Source organism: Anguilla rostrata, chromosome 1 (genome assembly GCF_018555375.3).
Source record: "Anguilla rostrata isolate EN2019 chromosome 1, ASM1855537v3, whole genome shotgun sequence".
In the NCBI taxonomy this organism is placed as follows: domain Eukaryota; kingdom Metazoa; phylum Chordata; class Actinopteri; order Anguilliformes; family Anguillidae; genus Anguilla; species Anguilla rostrata.
This window is the reverse complement of record NC_057933.1, coordinates 64,672,006-64,692,027: the sequence shown is the minus strand read 5'-3', so window position 1 is coordinate 64,692,027 and position 20,022 is coordinate 64,672,006. Positions and strand designations below refer to the sequence as shown.

Here is a 20,022-nt window from a genome sequence, read left to right as displayed (position 1 = left end):
GTACTGATGTAAGTGCCAAGAACAAAGTAAACTGTTACAAGACAAAAGAAAGTAACATTTCCCTGAAAAAATTCCTTCGGGGTATGTTAAAGTGACATTGCATACTTTTACATGGTGCAGCTGTAGAGGGTAAGCTGTTCCATTCATTTCTTTAAAGTTTAGTTTTAATGGTCTTTGTTTGTGGAGAGGGGGAAAAGCTAAGTATAATAACACGGTAGGTGCGGAAAGTGGAAGATGAGAGCATTTTTCACAGGAAAAGTATGACCGATCCGAAGAATAGAATTAAGAGCAATTTTTTTTTTTTTTTTTTTACAATTCATGCTATGTGCTTCTTTCTAAGTGGTGTTTTAAAGAAGTGAGTATATTTAAGCAAGCTGCAAACAATTTCACCACCACATCTTTATCTCTGTGTCAGAACAGAGCGGTCTACTTGTTTATAGGTCAGAGGTATCAGCTGTTAATGTTGTACAGGGTCTTGACAATGCTTACTGAGATAGACACACCAGAGGGCACTCATAGCAAATAGTTAATGTTGGACGTGGTCTTGGCAACCTTCCTTTCTGACATAGACATTTCAGTCATTAGAGGGCACTCTCAACCAGTGGTCAATGCTGTACAAGGTCTTCAAAACTTTCAGTTTCTGAGATAGGCACTTTAGTTACTAGATGGAACTCGCAGCTATGATGATTCCAATGGATAAGAGATGAAATGCAAATACATTCTAGTTTTTCATCATATATTCTTGGGCTATTGACCAACTGGGTGTCTTAAGGATACTGTATTGATGATGAAAAGTAGGTTTGGGTGATTTAAAAAAAACACTCATGCCAGTATGTAATTAGCAGTTTTATCTGCTAACTGAGTCCTTCCAAGATATTTATTTGGCTTGACTCTCACCAAAAGAAACAAGGCTAAACAATGACTAAAACCTATACAGACAAAAACAACTCAGAGTTCATATATATGCGAATAGAATAAATCTATAAATGACTTCTGACTCAACTGGCCTTATATCTTTAATTATGTCCACAATCAGTGAGAAAGCAGTAACAGCACTGAGCCTTGTCCTCTAGTAAATGACACACTTGCCTCTCTTCTGATTGTGTAAACGAGGCTCAGCAAATCTGGATATGCACAGGGTTATGGACCTTCTTTGTAAACAAAACTGGTACAAAACTGTGTAAGACAAATTTCATCAGCCATTGTGTACAGGAGGGTATTTCACAAAGCAGGATTATTGAGTAAAACCTGGAACAGCTCTTTTTACTTCAGTCCATGTTCCAAAAGTGGTTATATTAGTCTACATGGAGTATGTGAGGAAGACTGCTTTTATATGTTGTGCACCTCTGTTATACTGCTTGTATGTTACATTCGGTATTAATCACTGCTTTGTTGCAAAACACTGGTGTTTAATCATTATGTTTTCATTGAGTGGTAGGGAAACTATTGTTTAGCCACAACTTTCTTTTTCAGTAATCATACACGCACAATGAGTTGTACCTCACACACAAGATCCCTATCACTGGGTCACTGATTTTCTGTCATACCTACCACTGTTCAGCGGGTGATAGCATCCCTGCACATGTCTGTCCATGGTTCTATGTGCTCTAAGCAGTATGGGAGCATCGCTGTCAATCACTGTCTGTGCTTATTTAGTGTCAATTGATGTATATTACTGGGGGCAGTAATAACTGACTGTCAAGAATGCTCTATCAACCTCTTGCTGAGGGATGACTGAATTGCAGGAGGGAACACTATCCTAGATAACTGTTGTCCCAAATCCTAAGCAACTATATACTGTATATTATTATAGTTCCTACACATTTGTAAGCCTAATACAACATGTCCTGTTTTGTTGTTTTTTGTGTATATAAAACTCCCAAGAGGCCTTGCATGCCAGCAATTTGTTTAAATCAATGTAACATTTCATTAGGCATTACAATAATGTATTCATTTATCCATGATAGTTCTGCTTAAGCCAGGGGTCTGCCTGGTCACGCCATATTTTAAAATTGTGCATTCAAGACTGACTGCATAGAGATGAAATGTTAGTTCACTTAAAATTTCCCCAGGAGCTCTGCTATTAGTGCTGCATGATATGCTTTAAGTACTGTAGGTTTATGTCTCTTTTTAATGTCATACCTCTTTCACTAACTAACCTTTTTTCTGCTGTTGAATAAATACTGGAGCAGAGGTAACAACCCACATCTAGGAGAGACACTGCTGGCTGTTTTATTCACCTTAAAATCAGAAACAAAATCAGACCCAAGGAACAAGTGTTGGTGAAGTAACTGTGTAATCAACTGCTATGCGTTTCTATTCTAGAATTACCCACCAAACCACTAAGTCCGTCACACCAAAATTTATGGACCATTATCCCTGATACCATGTGGCATTTGCCTAACTTTATTCAAAAAGTCCATTCTCCAGGGAAAAAAAAAGTTTAAGTTTCATCTTTTTTTTCCACATGGTCACCTTCATTTTAATGTCCATTGCATTAAAATTGAAATATAAATGTCCTTTCAGATATTTAATATTGAATTTAATAATACTATGTTGTAGTTTCTGATGTACATGGAAGACAGAAATAAAAGGCAATCTTGGTGCTGTTCACATTGGCCCGGTCAAGTTGCACAATTCCATCACATGACATGCGCATGTTCTGCATAATGTCACTCCCGGCCTGGTGGTCTGCATAACCCAGGAAGAACAGGTGCGTCACCGCTCGTGTTTGGACATGGGTTCGCCTCGCTCCACCACTGCAACACTGTTGCCATTTTGGATCAGCTCCTTCTGGGTCCTGTCGATGAAGAACTCAGCCACGACTGGACAGTGGTCTGATGCCACCCCGCCCCATGACCAGTTGTCTGGTATCCAGGGATTGGTCAGGCCCTCTCGCACCACCAAGCAGTGACCTGCAAGGACAAGTGAGCAGATATGAGGGCTTCCACCAGAGTATCTTTTCAAACTTTTTAACAATCACAGAGCCTTCAGAAATGGTTACAATGGCAAGCTCTCTCATGGAAATAAACAAAGATAAACAGACAATAAAATGTAACAGAGCTCAGGATACTCAAGAGTCAATTAGCTCTGATCATGTCATTTCCTGGAGTCAGGACCACCCCACCCATCACTGTTACGACCAGGCGGATGTCACAAGGATTTATAAAAAGACATTAAACTACACTGATGCAGTCAAAACACACATATAAAAACACAAACACATACAGACACAAACCCACCTGTGTAGACCTTCTTGAGCGAGCGGCTGACCCAGATGTTGTCCAGACAGAGGGAGCCCTGGGGGGTCTTGGTGCTAATGTTGGTGAAAACAGTCGCTGGGACTAGAGCGCTCAGCTTCTCCTTCTTCAGAAGATCCATCTCTCCACTGTCTGGGGGCAGCCCAAAGTCTCCCAGCACCAAAAGGTCCTTCTCTCCTGTTCCACAACAACAGCTTTCATATTCACAAGAGACCCAAAAATGTGCTCATGTTTTCATGGGGCTTTTAGTATCATTAAAGTTTAAAGAGCGCCGCATTTTGCCATTAAATACAGACACTACTAAAATCTTTATAGACATTACTAAAATATTTTTTCCTATTCTTCTCATTAATTGTGCTGTCACTTGAAGAGGCATAATAAAACAGGAAGTGACTTCAAGGCTGACCTTTCAGTTTTTCCAAAGCAGTGTCAGCGATGCACTTGTGGTCATCAGAATGGTTCTTCCCATTTAGATCCCCCTTCAATGTTGGAGCTTTCAACCGGACGTTAACAACTGTCACCTCGGATGAACCTATCTGTAGATGAAAGTAACATTAAGTTACATTACTCACAAACACTACATGAGTAGCAGGTCAGGACTCTGACGATGTCTGTTGTTTAAAGAGAGATGGGACACCCGCTACTATAATTTGAGGCCCATCAGGATAGGCTATGAGTAACCTTGCAGTGGTATGGAAGGTCTTTGGTGAAAATAATTGTATTTTTATTAGTAATTCCTCCAGTGTAGGCTGACTTTTATTGGCTGTATTTTGAACTTTTACAAGGCCTGTAACCCTGATATATGTTTTTGTTCCAGATCAGTCCTGTGCCTGAATCAGATACACACGAGTTGCAGTGTTGTTACGGAACTGCATTTGTAACCAGGAGGTTACATGTTTGAATCTTGGGTCAGACGCCACTCTTATACCAAGACGCTTAACCTCAAGAAATTCCATAACTGCCCAGCTGTACAAACGGATAATATGAATGAAGGTATCAGCACATACAGTGAGCACATAAATAACAGTAGCCATACTCTACACACTTGATTGTGTCACACCTACATTAAAATGTCCAAGGTAAGGCCGGGGATAGGCGTGCCTCCCGTTGCCATTGACAACAGGACTCTCCAGGAGGAATGCATCCTTCAGCTCGATCCCAGAGGATGTATCCCAAAGGAACCCGGAAAACTCTGCCTGGGGAACAGGGAAACAGGGAAATCTTAACACTAGGCCCAAAAAGCATAAAACATTCAGAATTATCTTGTAGTGTTTTCTGCTTAAAAAGAGTCATAAACATGAGCTGCTTGGAATAAATATGGAATAAAGAATAAACTTTTAAGGGCTTTACTCTTTATTTTGGAATACACAATCACAACTGTGCAAACCCGTCCCATCGATACAACATCCTAATTCAATTTTTGAGGCTATCCCCCAGCATGTATATCATCCCAAATGCAGGCCTGTGGCTTTTGACTCTGCACAGCTGTGACAGCTGGAAAAGGAAGACCACAGTAACCAGAAAAGTCACTATCGGTTAACAAAGAGGGGAACACCCGATGACATAGATCAGACAACAAGGGGAAGAAGGACTTTGCACAATCAGTCCCGTCAGAGATGCAGAAAGAGGAAGTCACAACACAAAGAAAAGGGAACAAAAACACTGTACTTTTCTGCGCATTTCATACAAAATATGACCAAATGTCTGAGCTTTCTGGGGTTTTGCACTCACACGCGCAGACACACACGCACACATATCTCACATTTTCTCAGTCACAGTTTTCTAAAAGCACTTATTGTGCAATAAGCCAGCCATCAGTGGCCACACGCATACGGATGCACAAACCACAGGCACATATACACAGTAATTAGTTCTTTATCACGGTCACCCTACACAGCAAGAAAAAACAGCTTTAAGCTGTTAATCTGCCACCTGCAAGGCCAGTAGCCCAGAAGCACCACAGCATCAGCAGAATAGAGTGTAATAAACTAGTCACACAGTCTTAGTGCTCACGACACACACACAAAGGACCTAATCTCATCCTAGCCCCAGATACCCCTCTGCAGAGGTTGAAAAGCAAACAGAAGGGAATTGATTGAGAAGAAAATTCTCTTTAAAAATACTATTGTAATCAGGGCAGAGGGCTGGCAAAGTTCAGCTTACAATACCACAGTGACTGTCTTGGAATCTGAGCAATGATTGCATATTGTAGGCCTCAATCCAGAAAACAATCTTCAGTCCCCTGTTTAAGAGGTGGAAATACAAAGCTGGTGATTAATATGGCGATTGATCGCATGAGGTGCATTGCTTAAGGGTGGTGGCAATGTGACTCCAGGGGAGGTGCCTTATTTTCAGAAGGACTTCATACCCACCCCACCCTCTACTCCACCCTCTCCTCCTTCCTCAGCATGGCTTCTGAGAGGATCCAAGAGTGTGTGTGACCCTACAGTACGTTATAGCACTGCCCTGCTTGGTGGGATGGTGGCTGGTTTTTGGTGATCAGCCTCTCATGGGACTACCTTGTGAAATGGTATTCAGCAGGATTCTTTTCTGAAGGGGGCCCTGCCATTTTTGGCTATGCACAGATAAGGGGAAAACTGTGAGTGTGTGAGTATGGTAGTTGTCGGTTGTGACTCTACCTTGTGTAGCTGTCCTGTTGAAGTTTCGGAGACGGAGCATTTCCACACCCCCCTTGGGGCCCTCCATCTCCGGACACTGGGCAAAGTTCCTTGGTTCAGTTCCACACAGAACTGCAGATACAAAGGGGAGGGGGGGAGAGGGAGGGTCAGTACACAATCCTCTCTCAGGGTCAGTCAGTGCATACTGAACTGGAATGACAGAGAAAAAGTATAATGTAACACATACAATCTGATCCCTGTCACAATATAACAATGCAAAATGTACAATGAAACACACAAAATAGGATGAGAAATTTCTTTCAATCACAAAGAAGAAAAAAAAACACTGTTTGACCATGTTTCCCTAAATATCAGACACAAACCACATCAGGTCACACTGGCATGTAGTGACATTGAGTACACTGGCTAAAAACAGGACTTGATTACATAACACACCTGTCTTCGTGTTTCTTTCATAGTACCAAAACAACAGCACTGTTATCCCAATCAACATGTCGCCCTAATGCACACGTACACTGGTACACAAATAAAATCTCCCTCACCCTGCTGATCTCAGACTAGCAGTAGACTAATACCCTAAGTTCTAATACTCATATCTGGTTACACTAGCAGGTCACTGATCTCAGACCAGGAGTAGAGTATTCATTTCTACCAATGGCAGTGGTTGCATAAGCAGGCTTCAGTGACAGGTCAGTGGCAGCAGTTTGCTTTATGAGTGATTAGTGTGACTGCTGCTCTGTGCTGCTGTAACCAGAGACTGTGCGTTGGCTCAGTGTTTGGAATTCTGAGCGTCCGAGATGTGACTTCTCAATACGCACGCTGCATTACTGCTCGGGATAACAGCCACTCACAAAACAAGGCAACTGCCATTGGAACCATAAGGTTGCAGGTTTCATTCCCAATAGACAAGTTAAAGGCCTACTGAGAACATAAAAGCACTGATGAAGGCTTCTCACACACAAGCGTGTCTTATGTTTTGCACTGGCATTCTGCATGTGCCCCCAGTACTGTACAAGAGTTCTCATACTCCGTTGAAGTAAGCATTTCTGAAATGTAAGGTTTGCTTTCCTTTGTTTTTTGCTTTTTCTTTTTCCAGTTTAAGCACCTTCTAAATGCTGTTGGTTAACAAAAAGGTATCCTAACTGAATTACTTCTTTGAAAACTGAGTGGTATATCTGGATAAAATGTGCTCTGAAAGTTGCCCTGAATGTGAACATCTGCTCAGTAAAAAAATGATCGCATTAGGAAATAGGCTGACCCAAAATCTCAACACATAACCTTAATCTGCTGCTGACATACATTCATATTCCAGCTGCCCGGCAGTCAAATATAAAGAGAGAAACAGTCTAACTCAAAGTCAGACATATCGAGCAGTTTATCAATTAGTGTAATGGATGGGATCCATGGGAAATGAGACACCGGAAATGGGCTTTTTCAATATCTGACCATTTCAGTAATTGAGTTAAGAAAAGGCAAGGGCTCTAAATGTAGGCAGAGCAGTTTTGTTTGGAAAGGAAACGCTTGGCATATATCACCCTGATGTCGGGGCATTCTCTTAATTAGCATTTAAAATAAAAGGTGCCTTCCAAAGGCTGGATCGATACCAGCATGAGGTCATGCGTTCTCAGTATGCAAATGGAACCCTGTTCTCCCAGCATATGCAAAGGTTCAACCAATGTGACAATTACTGGAAGCGGAGTCACCTGTCTTGCAGGGACATGATGCTGTGAAACATGGAAAAGGAAACGCAAAATGTGAAATGTAAAACATGCCATAAACTTTGAAAACAAAATGAGGCTAGGCGTGTTTTTGGTTCACTATTATGAATGGGCTTAAGAACTGGATCCACAGTTATTCTGATTTTAAACAGCCGTAAGACCTGTTTTGTGGCCTCAAGGCAAATGCTATTGTAATAAACAATTTAGGCCTAATTATACTTGAAGTTCTTTGATTGGTCAAGGCTTTATTTTAATTTAAATTAACTCACTGGAGGGACTATTTAAACTATTAATCAAGAAAAGAGCATCCCATTCAATTGTAAAGATGATTTTGTGATTAGGACAACGATACTGATTGCTTAAACGTCAAGATAAAACAACCTCAAATGGATGCAGGTACAAACCTTTGATTGCTCGGATTTATTTGTGTGCTACATAAGCAATCATTCTCTTTGTGATGACTTTAACATTAATAAATACCCACTTTCTCCTATTCAAAGGTTGCTGTTTGTTCTTTCGGGTATTTACATTGCTTGTTTACATTGCCTTCTATGCAGCTGTTGATTTTCCTAATACTCTCATTTTTCCTCAGTTTGAATGCCCAGTAACGACTGTATGCCATTCTCATTGTAAACACAGGAGGACCAGCAGGTACAGTATGTGCTGTTAAACACACAACTCCACTCCGATGCAAATACAGCAACTGTACAGGAGGACAGAGGAGAGAGTAGACATCTGATCAACCAGAAGAGTCACTGCTGCGAAGTGAGGTGGGGAAACCGTACTGACTGGAACTCCTGCTCCCTGACCAGCCAAATGGCAAACTATAAGCAAACTATGGTTTTCCAGCAGATGCTGGCATGCTCAGGATTTGTTCCAGGCTCTTGGGTGAATCACTGCACCTCTTACACATACCTTAGCCTGATGCACCACTTGGAAGCCAGATATCCTGATTGTGTTTAAACCACACAGACTCCACTACGTACCTATCCATCTCATGGAACATTACAGTGCTCTGTTTGGACACTAGACAGGGATCTTTTTAGCCTGGCAGACAGCTGTGACTAAGAGAGCAATAAGACCGTTTCCCATCAGGAATACCGTGAGTCACCAAGGCCATTATCACTTTTCAATCTGCTCTCAAATGCCTGGGACTCCCTGATAACCCCCCACACACTCAACACCAGATTACACTGCTGTACAGTCCCCAGTGCTATGCGAAAGACCCATTTACCAAATGTGATCACAAAAAGCCCTCATTAGTCCAAATGTACAAGCTAGCACAGTCAAACAATCTTACCGGCTTCTTCATTAACACTTAATCCTGAATGTACTGTTGGTCCGGAAAAAATAATCTATACAAAGCTGATTAAATCCGACACTGTTTGCACAGGTGAGCAAGACATTCAATTCCCCAAGCCACAACATTGTAAAACTATCTGTGTCCAGTACACATTGAACCACATTTTCCCCCAATGTAACCATGGTTATATAGTAACCAGATATTCATGTATTGATGTTTGACTCGCCTTTAGCCAACACTACTGTATATTATATGACATGTACAGAAATCCATACTGACATTGGGATTGGGTTTTGACTTAAGGCCTTTGGGGTGGAGCATTCAGCTAATATCCCAGGTGCAATGACTTACTGTACCCCAAGGACCAGGGCTCAGTCCTTTGTCCTCTCTAAAACCCAGACACAATACAAGTCTGAAGTACAACTCCATATCAGTACTCCATGCTATATGCTGGTAAATTATAATTAGGCCTATACCAGTCACTCTAATTGTTAACTTATACCGTAACATAACTCAGGAGACTACCCACATTCTTCTGATTGTAGTATAATGATTGCTTAAGGATCTGGGCCGTTCTATCCTGGATCAAAATACTTTGAACTGGTGAAGATGAATTGCTTCAGTAAAATGTCCAGCTGTATCCAGCTGCAGGCTTAACTGGTGAACTGCGAAATGAGCCAGACCTCAGTGTGATTTGATGCACAGTGAAAGGTCATTTTTGAAGAAAATGCTGAACATTCAGTACTCTGTCTCAGCATGGTTCTGCAGTCTGCCCTGAATACCCACAGCATAACTGAAAACTCCATGAAAGAAAAAGCCTTGTCACTTCTGTGCTCACAGCCATGTTCTAAAACACGGGACAGCGTGTACTACGTGGTGTAGTATATTACATCTTTTCCCTGGGAAAAAGAATGGCGTACCCAGGCCCCCCCCCCTTATCTCCGTGGCGGTGCCGCACCTACAACCGCTCTCGCCCTTGGGATGTGATTTATAGAATGCGGGGAGGCGGGGAGAGTGCGGACGTCCGCACTACATCACAACGCTTTTTTCCCCTCACAGCTTGTCTCCCCGCTTTCAGACACACAGAGGAATCACAATTACTCAGATCATCTCCCTGACTCTGCAGCGTTCGGGGGTAGGAGGGGTACTAAACAGAGGAAGGGCAAGAGGACAGAAAATAAAGAAAGGGAGAGGATGAGGAGGAGAGGGAGAGCTTCTGCAGTTATGTTGACACTGACAGAGTAAGATATTTTCATCTGTAGCCAGTGACATATGAGCTTCGTGGTGTCTTTAGACCTGTTCCTCTGTAAACTGTAGGGGTCCTGATCTTATCTAAGAGGGACCTTACATAAATCATACAAGGCTCTTGTATTTATCTTACTGTGTGGTGTGTGCTGTCATAACAGCTTGAGGGATGCACTAATGTAAAGGAACCATTCTCACAGATATGTGTATCTAGAAACACTTGTTACTGGAATATCTGAGCAGGAAAGCCCACAGCTATTACAGGTGACTCTGGATGTACAAGTGCAGTTTGCCTGGTCGTATGAAGGAACAGAACACAGTGATCCCAAGGTTGCCTTGGGCTGATTTGCACACCAGAGGACAGGGAAAGCCAATCTCACCCACAGGGGCACACAACAGAGAGAAGGGCACAAGTGAGAACTCCACCCCCTCTGGAGTCAGCCAATAAGAAATCGAGCTCACATAATTGGTGTGTGAAGGTCGGGAAGATGACGCAAATGACAAAAGAAAAACTGGTTCACCTATCAGTTCCATTCATTAACCTCAAATTCCTCCATGCTCACTGTTCAGAGGCCTTTCCTAGTTCCTGTCACTAACACTAAATATAGATGTGCAGCTTAAGCATCTCCTAGCACACCATTAGCATGTATCATATCCTTATAATATAAGCTCTTCAATGGCATTGGGTCGAAACAAAATGGCAATAATGTAAATGTAAAGACAGTACAGCATGGATGCAGAGAATAGCTATTTAAAAAAAAAATATTTCTGTCCCCAATATAAAAGAGGTTGCATATACTGACCCAGCTTACACTGTAGTATATCTTCAGCAGCCTGAGCTCTGGGCTGAAACCACTGAAAATGAAACCACTCAAAGATGACAAGCCTTTATTGATGGGCCATGGGAAAACACCACTTGCATGACATCTTTATCGATGCAACGTTTTGCCCAATGAGAATGCGAGAGACTGAGAGAAGTTGACAGGAGGGGAGGGAAATTAAAAGCTGATATAGTACCTTCTCCAGGGCTTCTCTGTCTGCCAGGTCTTGAACTGCTAAAAGCTTGATGCTGTAGGGAAAGGGCAGAGAGATACAGAAAGTATGAGTAGTGAGACTGATTATGTGTTGATCAAATGATTGCGAGTTAGCAGATATTGCTACAAGGCAACCATTTTGCAAGAGTTTGAAATTCAATGCCCAATATCTATATATTCACTGATAATGAACGGATGACATTCTGCAACAACAAGGAAACGTGAATCATTCAGCAGACAAAATAGCATCACACCACCGAAATGAGAAAATGATTTTGTTCAGACGTGATTTGCAGCTTGGTAGACATACTGAATACAGAGGAGATTCGCCAAAGTATCCTCCTTACAAGCCTTCAAGCTGACTGTCTTGACAATTTGGAATCATATGTGTGCCAGGATTATTATCACTCACGATAATCTAAATAAACTGAATTATAATGAAATCAATACCAGTACTGTTTTACAAATTGTAAAGTGTGCACATTATGTCTTCTCTAGTTATCATATTTTATGCCAACATATTTTATGATGAAAAATATATATTGAAATTGTATGTTGTGTCATTCACAAGAGTTACCAGATAAGAGAGTACTCTGATACATCTTTACCTTAAACATTGCACAAATGAATCTGTTGCATAACACTGTTGCACAATGCTGACACCACAGCAGCAATGATAAGCTCCACTGTACCAGGGTCACTATAAAACTGCACCCCTCCTTTTTTAGCTTAATTCATATTCCTGGAACCAGCCATTTAAGATGCCCCATCATCTCCATTACAGAACTTGAATCTATGCCACACTGTGCATTACACTGATGGAGACAGCCTCACTCGGTCAAACACCAAGTTATCATTTTACAATATTCCACATGCATTCAGTTCCATTTCTTTTTATTTATTCCACAGAAACTCAATTGGGTAAGGGTCCATATTTATCAGCAATTTATCTTACTAAACAGATTTAGACATTTTTTGTTTATGCTCAAAGCCAGAGTGGCAGTGAGCCAAACAAGCATCACTCAGTCTCAGTTTACACATATTCCATCACCTGTTGCATTTGCACTGTGGTAATTAAAACCGGGTGTTTTCTATGGATTATTAAGTATGGTCCAACAGGCTTTCTCTATGCATTGACACCTGAGGACTGACCTACTCCCTTGCAATTGCAGAACTGGCAGGGTTACACAAGGTGTAATTACACAAGATGCACAGCTGATTGTTATGTAGTAGGAAAGGTACTGTGGGCCATATGCAGTGGAGGGGTTGAATGTCACCTTCCGAGTGCTGACTTGAATGCAGATCGATACGGCATTTAAGCCACAACACTTATCCTCTATGCCTCGGGAAGCAGGTCGATGAGGTGCTGATGAGACTGCAGCTAGAGATGACTGCTGCTTTTACAGAAAGGGACTGTCGGACGGTCCCCATATGGGAAAGAACTGCATATGCACAATTTTATGCAGATACACAATAACAGGAATATTACCAAATTGCTGATTTAAAAAAAAACTAAAATGTCGCCCCAGAAATATGTTATTCATTGACTGAACACTCATGTTATTCTATCATTCCATCCTCTTTTGGTTAGTAAGATTTCCCTCTTTTGTAGGAAAAAAGTAGGCTCCTTTGATCCTTATGATGAAATTTTAAGGAAGGCACCGAAATCTACACATTCGAAAGGTAGTTAGGGAACATCTGCTTTGTTTTACATAGTAAAATCCACAGTAAAAGCTATAAATAGGATCTACAATCCACACTCCAAACTAATTGATTAATCAGATTTATAAGCCAGTCTTTTGACAGCAATTTCTTTTGTAAATTGAGATTAGCATTAGTTTCCTTCTGGTTCTTTTTCAAGTAAATATGTTGGCTATGTTCCTCAACAATCAATACCCAGTGAGGCATTCATATTAAGTTCTGACTGTGATGGAACTCATTTAATTCAGACAGTAGTGTTACATGCTACAGGCTGGAGTGAGGAGCTGGCAGTGTTCTAAAATGTGGTGCTACGTCAGCAGCGATTGGCTGAGGTTATCAGGGGATCGCTGACTCCGAGATGTCTGCACCCGCTTGTTTATCTTTCCCACTGGCCTTCCAGCGGATATGCTGCACTTCCACGAGGAAAACGTCTTGCTTGTGAGCCAGTGGGAAGGTTTCCACTGGGAGCTTCTCGGACATGTTCTTCTGAACGTGAGGGTCAGTGAAGAGTGAGCTGATGAATGGGAAAAAATTTCAGCCTGAGGGATATTGGCTCCGCCCTGCACTGTGACATCACTACATCACATGAGTCTACTAGGCGAGTGGAGTTCTACAGCCTGCCCGTGGGCAAGTCACATGCCCAGATCTTATGCAATGGTAATCAACTGTTACCATAGCGACATGAGGATGCAAACAGGATGTTTGATAACAAAAATAGTTACAGGGTTGAAAAAGTTCTTGAAGAATTTAAAGGTACCCTGAAAGAAAAAATTTGCAATTTATAGTACAGACTATCCATAAGGTTGATGAGCAACTTATTTTAGTTGTTTAGAATCATGAAATAAAAAAAGACTTGAATGTAGAATATGAAAAGACTGGAACAGTGAAGTGTGATTAAGTCAATAGCATCCCAGGTGTATAGTGGTGGGCTTAATTACATTAAGTGAATTGCAGGATTCACACACTAGGTCATCATCAGAGCACATAGAACGTTCATGGCAGCAATCTCCAATTTCCAAACAGCTGGAAATGACAGGTAAGTACCAATATCTAACCTGTTCCTTCATCTGCTTACATCACCAGCTGCATTGGTATGTTAGTACGAAAACACACAATGTGTAGGCCTACATTTCACTCAATTATGGAGAAACACAATACCAAACTAACATTATACAGTTACACAGAAACATGAATAGGATTCCATGCACTGCTAATTTTCTGGCAATTCTGATATAAAAATGAAGGCATTGTGACTTTTTTCACAAGCAATGTGAGTTGTTTTCAAAATTTACACGTGAAAAATTAGTGAAAAGGTGACAGACCCGAAAAAAAAATCTATATAGTGCCCCTCTATGATTTGGTGTTGCTACCATGTCCACGAGATTAATATTAAAAAAACAAAGATGGGTCACTTTAACTTTTGACTTTGATCCTGCGCACTGCGGGTTTAAGAAGGGACTCTTGTTGGTTTAAAAAGGGCTCCTGACTGGATATATATCCTGGCAGCCTGCTTTCAGAGAATTATACTGGTGAATGCTGATTACAGAGAGCTCTATGCTGATGGAAGACAAGATTTAACAGGGAATGCTTGGAGGCTTATGTAGTACACTGTGCTTTGTAGCCCATGGCAGGTGAAAAAGAAGCTCTAACCAGAGGTCTGTAATTCACGATGCACTGCAAACTGCTGCCTCCATAGATTTTCCACTTGGGTAGCTGAAAGGCTTCGAACGATTGAGTCAGCTCAGTGCGGCGGGCCTGGAGCACTGCCACGGGGTGGGGGTGGGGGGTGTGTGGGGGGAGGCGGGGCTGGTGCATCATTCAGGGCAAATTATCACACAGTACAGAATCTTAAACATGTTAACCAGAACAATTCAGATCAAGCACCTTTCCTACTGGAGGCCTCAGCAGCGTCACACTTGGGCCCTTGAACCCAAACCACTCTTGACCAGAGCCTAGATCAGCTCAAGCAGGCTGTTGGTTCTCTAAGTGTTGAATTCCACATCAAAGCCTATGACCGCACACACAGAGATGATGAGGTCCTATGCGCCTCCTCACAGGGATGTAGGCTACCTATAGTAAATAACACCCGATTCAACTCTTCACTAACTTTCCCACTTAATCTCACCAACTTTGGTATTCCAGTCATCTGGCACACCTGGTCTCCACCGGGCCTTCTGTGAGACACACTGCTGCAGTGTCGCTGCTTATCAAAATACTAAATTATTCACTGAAACTGAAATTCACTGTAACTTTTTGGTATTCATGGGCTTCTCTTAAAGCCTGCAAAAATTCCCCCAAGCATGAGGCAGGCACCATAGAGACTGCGCTGTTGTTAATAGCCTTCCTCAGACCTGTTGGCATTGACTCTTTAAACATAAAAAGTTCAGAAAAGCACATAAAAGCAGCACAACTGCATAAATATAAAGTGCAGCGAAACTGGCTTGATACAGCCCCAGTATGATTGAATGAACCACTGCATGAATGACCCATTGAATAAATACCTTCAGTACTGTATTTGGCTGGGGTGCGATTAAAGTAAGCCTTTGACCCACTAACTAATCCCATCATGGCAAACTCTGGTCTGATTGTGTTTGCTTTCATTATATAACGTTCCCTGGCACTAAAAATAAATATTTAGTCCATATCGTCAAGCAGATTAACAGTTAAAAGTACAGAAAAATATATATTATATAAATATAACAAAAATTATTGACAAAAAGGTGATTAAAGTTAATTTAAGTATTACTCTCCTGTTGTAGATGGATGCCGAGTGATATCACATTACTTTAACTGTAAGGAGGAAACAGTGAAGTTATATTCTTTTTTTTTTTTAAACTGCACTTTCTCAACAATATTTTCTTTTCACCCAATTGAGCCCAGTCATGTTTATAGGCCTCTCCCATCACAGTAATCCACTCTGTCAATCAGAAGAGTGCAGACAAGAGCAGGTTGTGTGTTGCCAGCAGCTGTCTCTTTAATCTGCCATGCACCAGCTGAGTCCAAGGAGCTCTCTGCATCCACAGCTGGCTCAGGCAGACTGCAGGCACCCGACTGACCTGTCTCTCCAGCAAGATGAGAAAAAGGACAATCCTGGCAACTGAAACCCCTCTCGCCCTGAGCAATACTACAGCACATGCACTGCCCTGCAGAGCCATCAACCACAGTCAGGATTTGATACCATACATCTGAGCACATGATCATGCTGAGTGCTCAAGCAGGAGAACCCCAAAAAAAGTTATGCTCTGGCTTTGTTGACCTTTTGTGCAGAATATCTACAAGCCATGACCTATAGTCTTTGATAACAATACAGATATTTGAAGCAGTAACGGGTCAACACAGAAGGCACACTGTCTAATACAACTAAGTATACTACCTTTGACAGTTTAAATCAAAGATACATAAACAGACTTTCTCCATGCCATATAAGCATGGAAGACAAAAAGCCACGGACAGCCAGCAGTTCCATTTTCAAAAGAACTCGAGTAAACTCGAGCAAACACCTTTGCCCTGCTTTTCCTTCTGAAAGTCAGCACCCTGGGAGAGGATGAAGCCATGGGAGGGAGAGAGGGATAAAGACAGGGAGGGTAAACTTGTGTCTGTCTCTTCACAAATAGCTGACAGTCAAAGCCCGCAGCACACTGACCTTTAGCAACTGTGACTCAGAAGAGTTTGCTGACCTGGAGTTACTCTCCCCTCAAGGGAAGTGAACAAATGCAAACAGGGCCAAGACCAACCAATACCTTGTGACAGCCCAACATGTGACCAAAAAGAACAATCACTATTTTTGCCTGGAAATCAACATTTATTGAGAGTGGTGGTGGGGGGGTGGGGAGAATTATGGACATGCAGTGGCAGCTCTGGCTCAGAGACAGTATGTTCCCTATGATCCCTGACTCTCCTGGACTGCAATGAGGTGAAGGTGCACTGCTTCAGGCTAACTGTAATATAAGGTCACTATCACTGTACTCTACATCAACAAAAGCAGGAGGAGAAATTCAGATCACTCCAGGTATTCTTTTGATAAAATCATTACATTACATTACAGGCATTTGGCAGATGCTCTTATCCAGAGCGACGTACAACAAAGTGTATAACCATAACCAGGAACAAGTATGACGAAACCCCTAGAGAGAAGTACCGGTCCAAGTGCAGGGAACAACCGCATAGTTCAACTTGGACCCTGAAGGTGAAACTGATTAACACTAAACAACGAGAACGGCAACAACGCAGTCTATCGAAAAATACAAGCAGTAGTTAAGACAAAATCCCTCTAGAAATGTAGCCCTACATGTACAGCCTACATGTTTACTTAGCCTACATAAAAAAACCCATATCCAAGGGTAATTGACAGCCCTGCAGATCAGAGTCTTTTTTGCTGTTCCTATTTCCTAGATACGTAGCCTACATCTGAAACTAGTAAATGCTTAGTCTTGGAGGTGACTAATCTTTCTTGTTATGGAGGCAGAGCAATATGCTGGCAGTAAAGCGGGAAATCGTGCTTCCTGTTTGCCAAGCTAAACGTTCTCCATAGCAACTCACAACAGCATCAGATCAGTAGGCCTATAGCTTTATATCCGTTATGCACCTGTAGAAGGGAGAAAAATCCAAACTCACCCATTTTCAAGCAGTGTCATGCATACAACTTCCTTCACGCCAGGGTTATTTGCCTTCTCGACTGAACAGGACTGCAAGTTCCAGGTAGCCACTCGTACAGCAGCTTTGCTGTCACGCATTCCAGAGAATACTTCCACATTGGGCCGTGCCGAGATTATCTGTGTCGGCCCACCTGGCGGAAGATCGAGATCCTCACTCTGAAGACTGAGAGAAGTCGGACTGGCGTGCGATTTGCTAGTGCAGGCAAACCCACCGTTGGTATTTGTAGAAGGCGTTCTAGAGCGTTCCACAAATACCTGGAATCTAATTTTGTCCAGCAGAGAAGAGTTGATTTGATTGACTTTCACCAGATCCTCTATGCTTTTGAATGGTCCATACTCTTTGCGGTAGTCTACAATGCTTTGGGCAATTTTCTCTGTGATGCCGCGGATGCTGACGAGCTGCGCCGGCGTGGCAGTGTTGATGTTCATACCTGTGTACGCCAGATGTTCGTGGTTCTGGTCTTTGCGCAGCGACGAGGAGGGAGAATGTTGGGATGAACCTACTCGGTTGCCGACGCAGATCTCTAGTTTAATTGCCTCTAATTTGACGGCCCCTACCCCGCTCACCAGCGCCAGGTCCTCCACTTTTTTGAATCCCCCGATGCACTCTCGATACTCTACGATGTTTTGCGCAACTGTACGATTTACACCCGGCAGGGTCATGAGCTCTTCCTCAGTGGCAGTGTTAATGTTCAGTCGCTCCTGGTTGACCATGATGTTACTGAAGTTACACGCCGCGCTGAACTTACGCTTGCTGTGACAAAAATCCATCGGATCTTTAGGAATGGAACGATGGCACCCCAAATTCCCTCCCATGTTGGATCACCTGTGCAGAGAACCACTGACACAATCTCCGGTGCAGAAAAGAACTGATGGACACAAACAGAAACCGGCTACCGTTGAGCTACGTTCCTTACCTAGACTACGTATGTAGTTAGCAGACTAAGCTTGAGTATACGTATTTGCTATTTAATAACTACATAATGCTGACGTGAACTAGCCTACGCAAAGATAGCAGTTTATATCTTCTTAACAGGTAGTTTACTGAATCCGCTGGTCCATGTCCTTTTTGAATTCCTTGTAATCTTGCTTGCTTTTTATTTTCGTTTAGTTTCTAGGCAGGCACACCCTTGTAGGTCTGGTGGCTATATTGGAGCAAGCGTGTAATTCAAGCGGTACCTACCGCCGTTTGCTGAACGCAGCTCCTCACGGCGTTTGCAGCACAACAGTCGTCATGCATTCTCACCACCCTGATAGGGGGCGGGGCCGTAGCACGGGTTGACAGACCTGGCAGGACATATTACTGCATCGTCCGACTTCGATGGCACGTCCCGCGGTAGCATGCTATTTCATAGCATTAACTGCCCAAAATCAGTGTGAATGTTAACGTTTGAAACGCTCAAATTGCACATTCTGACAAAAAATGTAATTCTCCACAAATGGAAGGCAAACGTTGCGTATTAAAGATGTGACATACTGTGAGAGGAGTTGAAAAACTTATATGAATAAAACAAGCACCATGGCAGCTGTATTAATGAATGAAGATACATGCAATTCTTTATTTGTACATGTAGTGCTAGCTGTATTGGCATCTTTTTAAAAATAATTACAGCGCATTTTATTTTCATATCTGAAACACGACTGCCATTTCACTATTAAATTGTAATCTATTGTGGTCAATGACTTTGCCCAACGTGGACAATTGCTGAAATGAATACATTCCTTACCCCCATTTATCATTACTGCCCAGAAGTATGCACATTTACTCTGCACTCCAGTGTTGTCAGAAGAAATGTCACATGATCATTCCACACTCTCGGCTTTGTCATGTTTTGGGATTCAGATAGAACACGGCATTGAAAAAAAATTAAATGTTCAGAATTCAAATCAGACTATAGCTGCTTCGTTAACTCAGTAGTTTCCAGTTCTTTCTTTTAAAATAAAAAAAAAAAAATCACAAACTGGTGTGCTTACTCTTGCTGGAATTTATGCATTTTGAAGGAGACTAAATACTTCCTATTTTCCAAATGTAACAAAATTGTTCACTATAGTCAGGTTATCAAATTATGGGGACAGAGCCCATTCAATCTACTTGACCTTTTAAGAACTGGGTCACTACATAAGGCTATACGGAGAGGGAACAGTCCAGCACTTTCAATGTAACATAATCCCATCTAGGTCCTCTAAGCTCCAAAACTGGATGGGGGCCAAAGAACAGCAGAGCAGAAAGAATGAGAAAGTGGAAAGGGAAATAGTGTGGACATAAAAGGGTGAACTGCCTAAATGATGTAATGGGGATTTGGTCAAAGGGGCAGATTCTATAGAACAGGCGAATGGTGAAAGAATACAGATGACAACTCAGAAGTGTCCTCCGGTCACACAGTGGAGGCGCTTTGTTTTGCGCGGCAGTTTCTGTCGGGCTAGTCCGTCCTGTATTGTGCAGTGTTCTAAGAAGAGTCCATGAGAA

General features: G+C 42.1%; 1 protein-coding gene across 1 annotated transcript; it reads right to left on the bottom strand.

Moving 5' to 3' along the window:
• Window positions 1–833: 833 nt before the first annotated feature.
• On the bottom strand, window positions 834–18,817 carry LOC135262409 (endonuclease/exonuclease/phosphatase family domain-containing protein 1-like). Its single transcript, XM_064349438.1, has 7 exons — window positions 17,515–18,817; window positions 11,183–11,234; window positions 5,900–6,010; window positions 4,325–4,456; window positions 3,667–3,796; window positions 3,243–3,437; window positions 834–2,915 (listed from the first exon to the last, which is right to left on the bottom strand). The coding sequence occupies exons 1-7, from the start codon at window positions 18,369–18,371 to the stop codon at window positions 2,719–2,721; spliced, it is 1,674 nt and encodes a 557-aa protein (XP_064205508.1). The 5' UTR covers window positions 18,372–18,817; the 3' UTR covers window positions 834–2,718.
• Window positions 18,818–20,022: the final 1,205 nt, after the last annotated feature.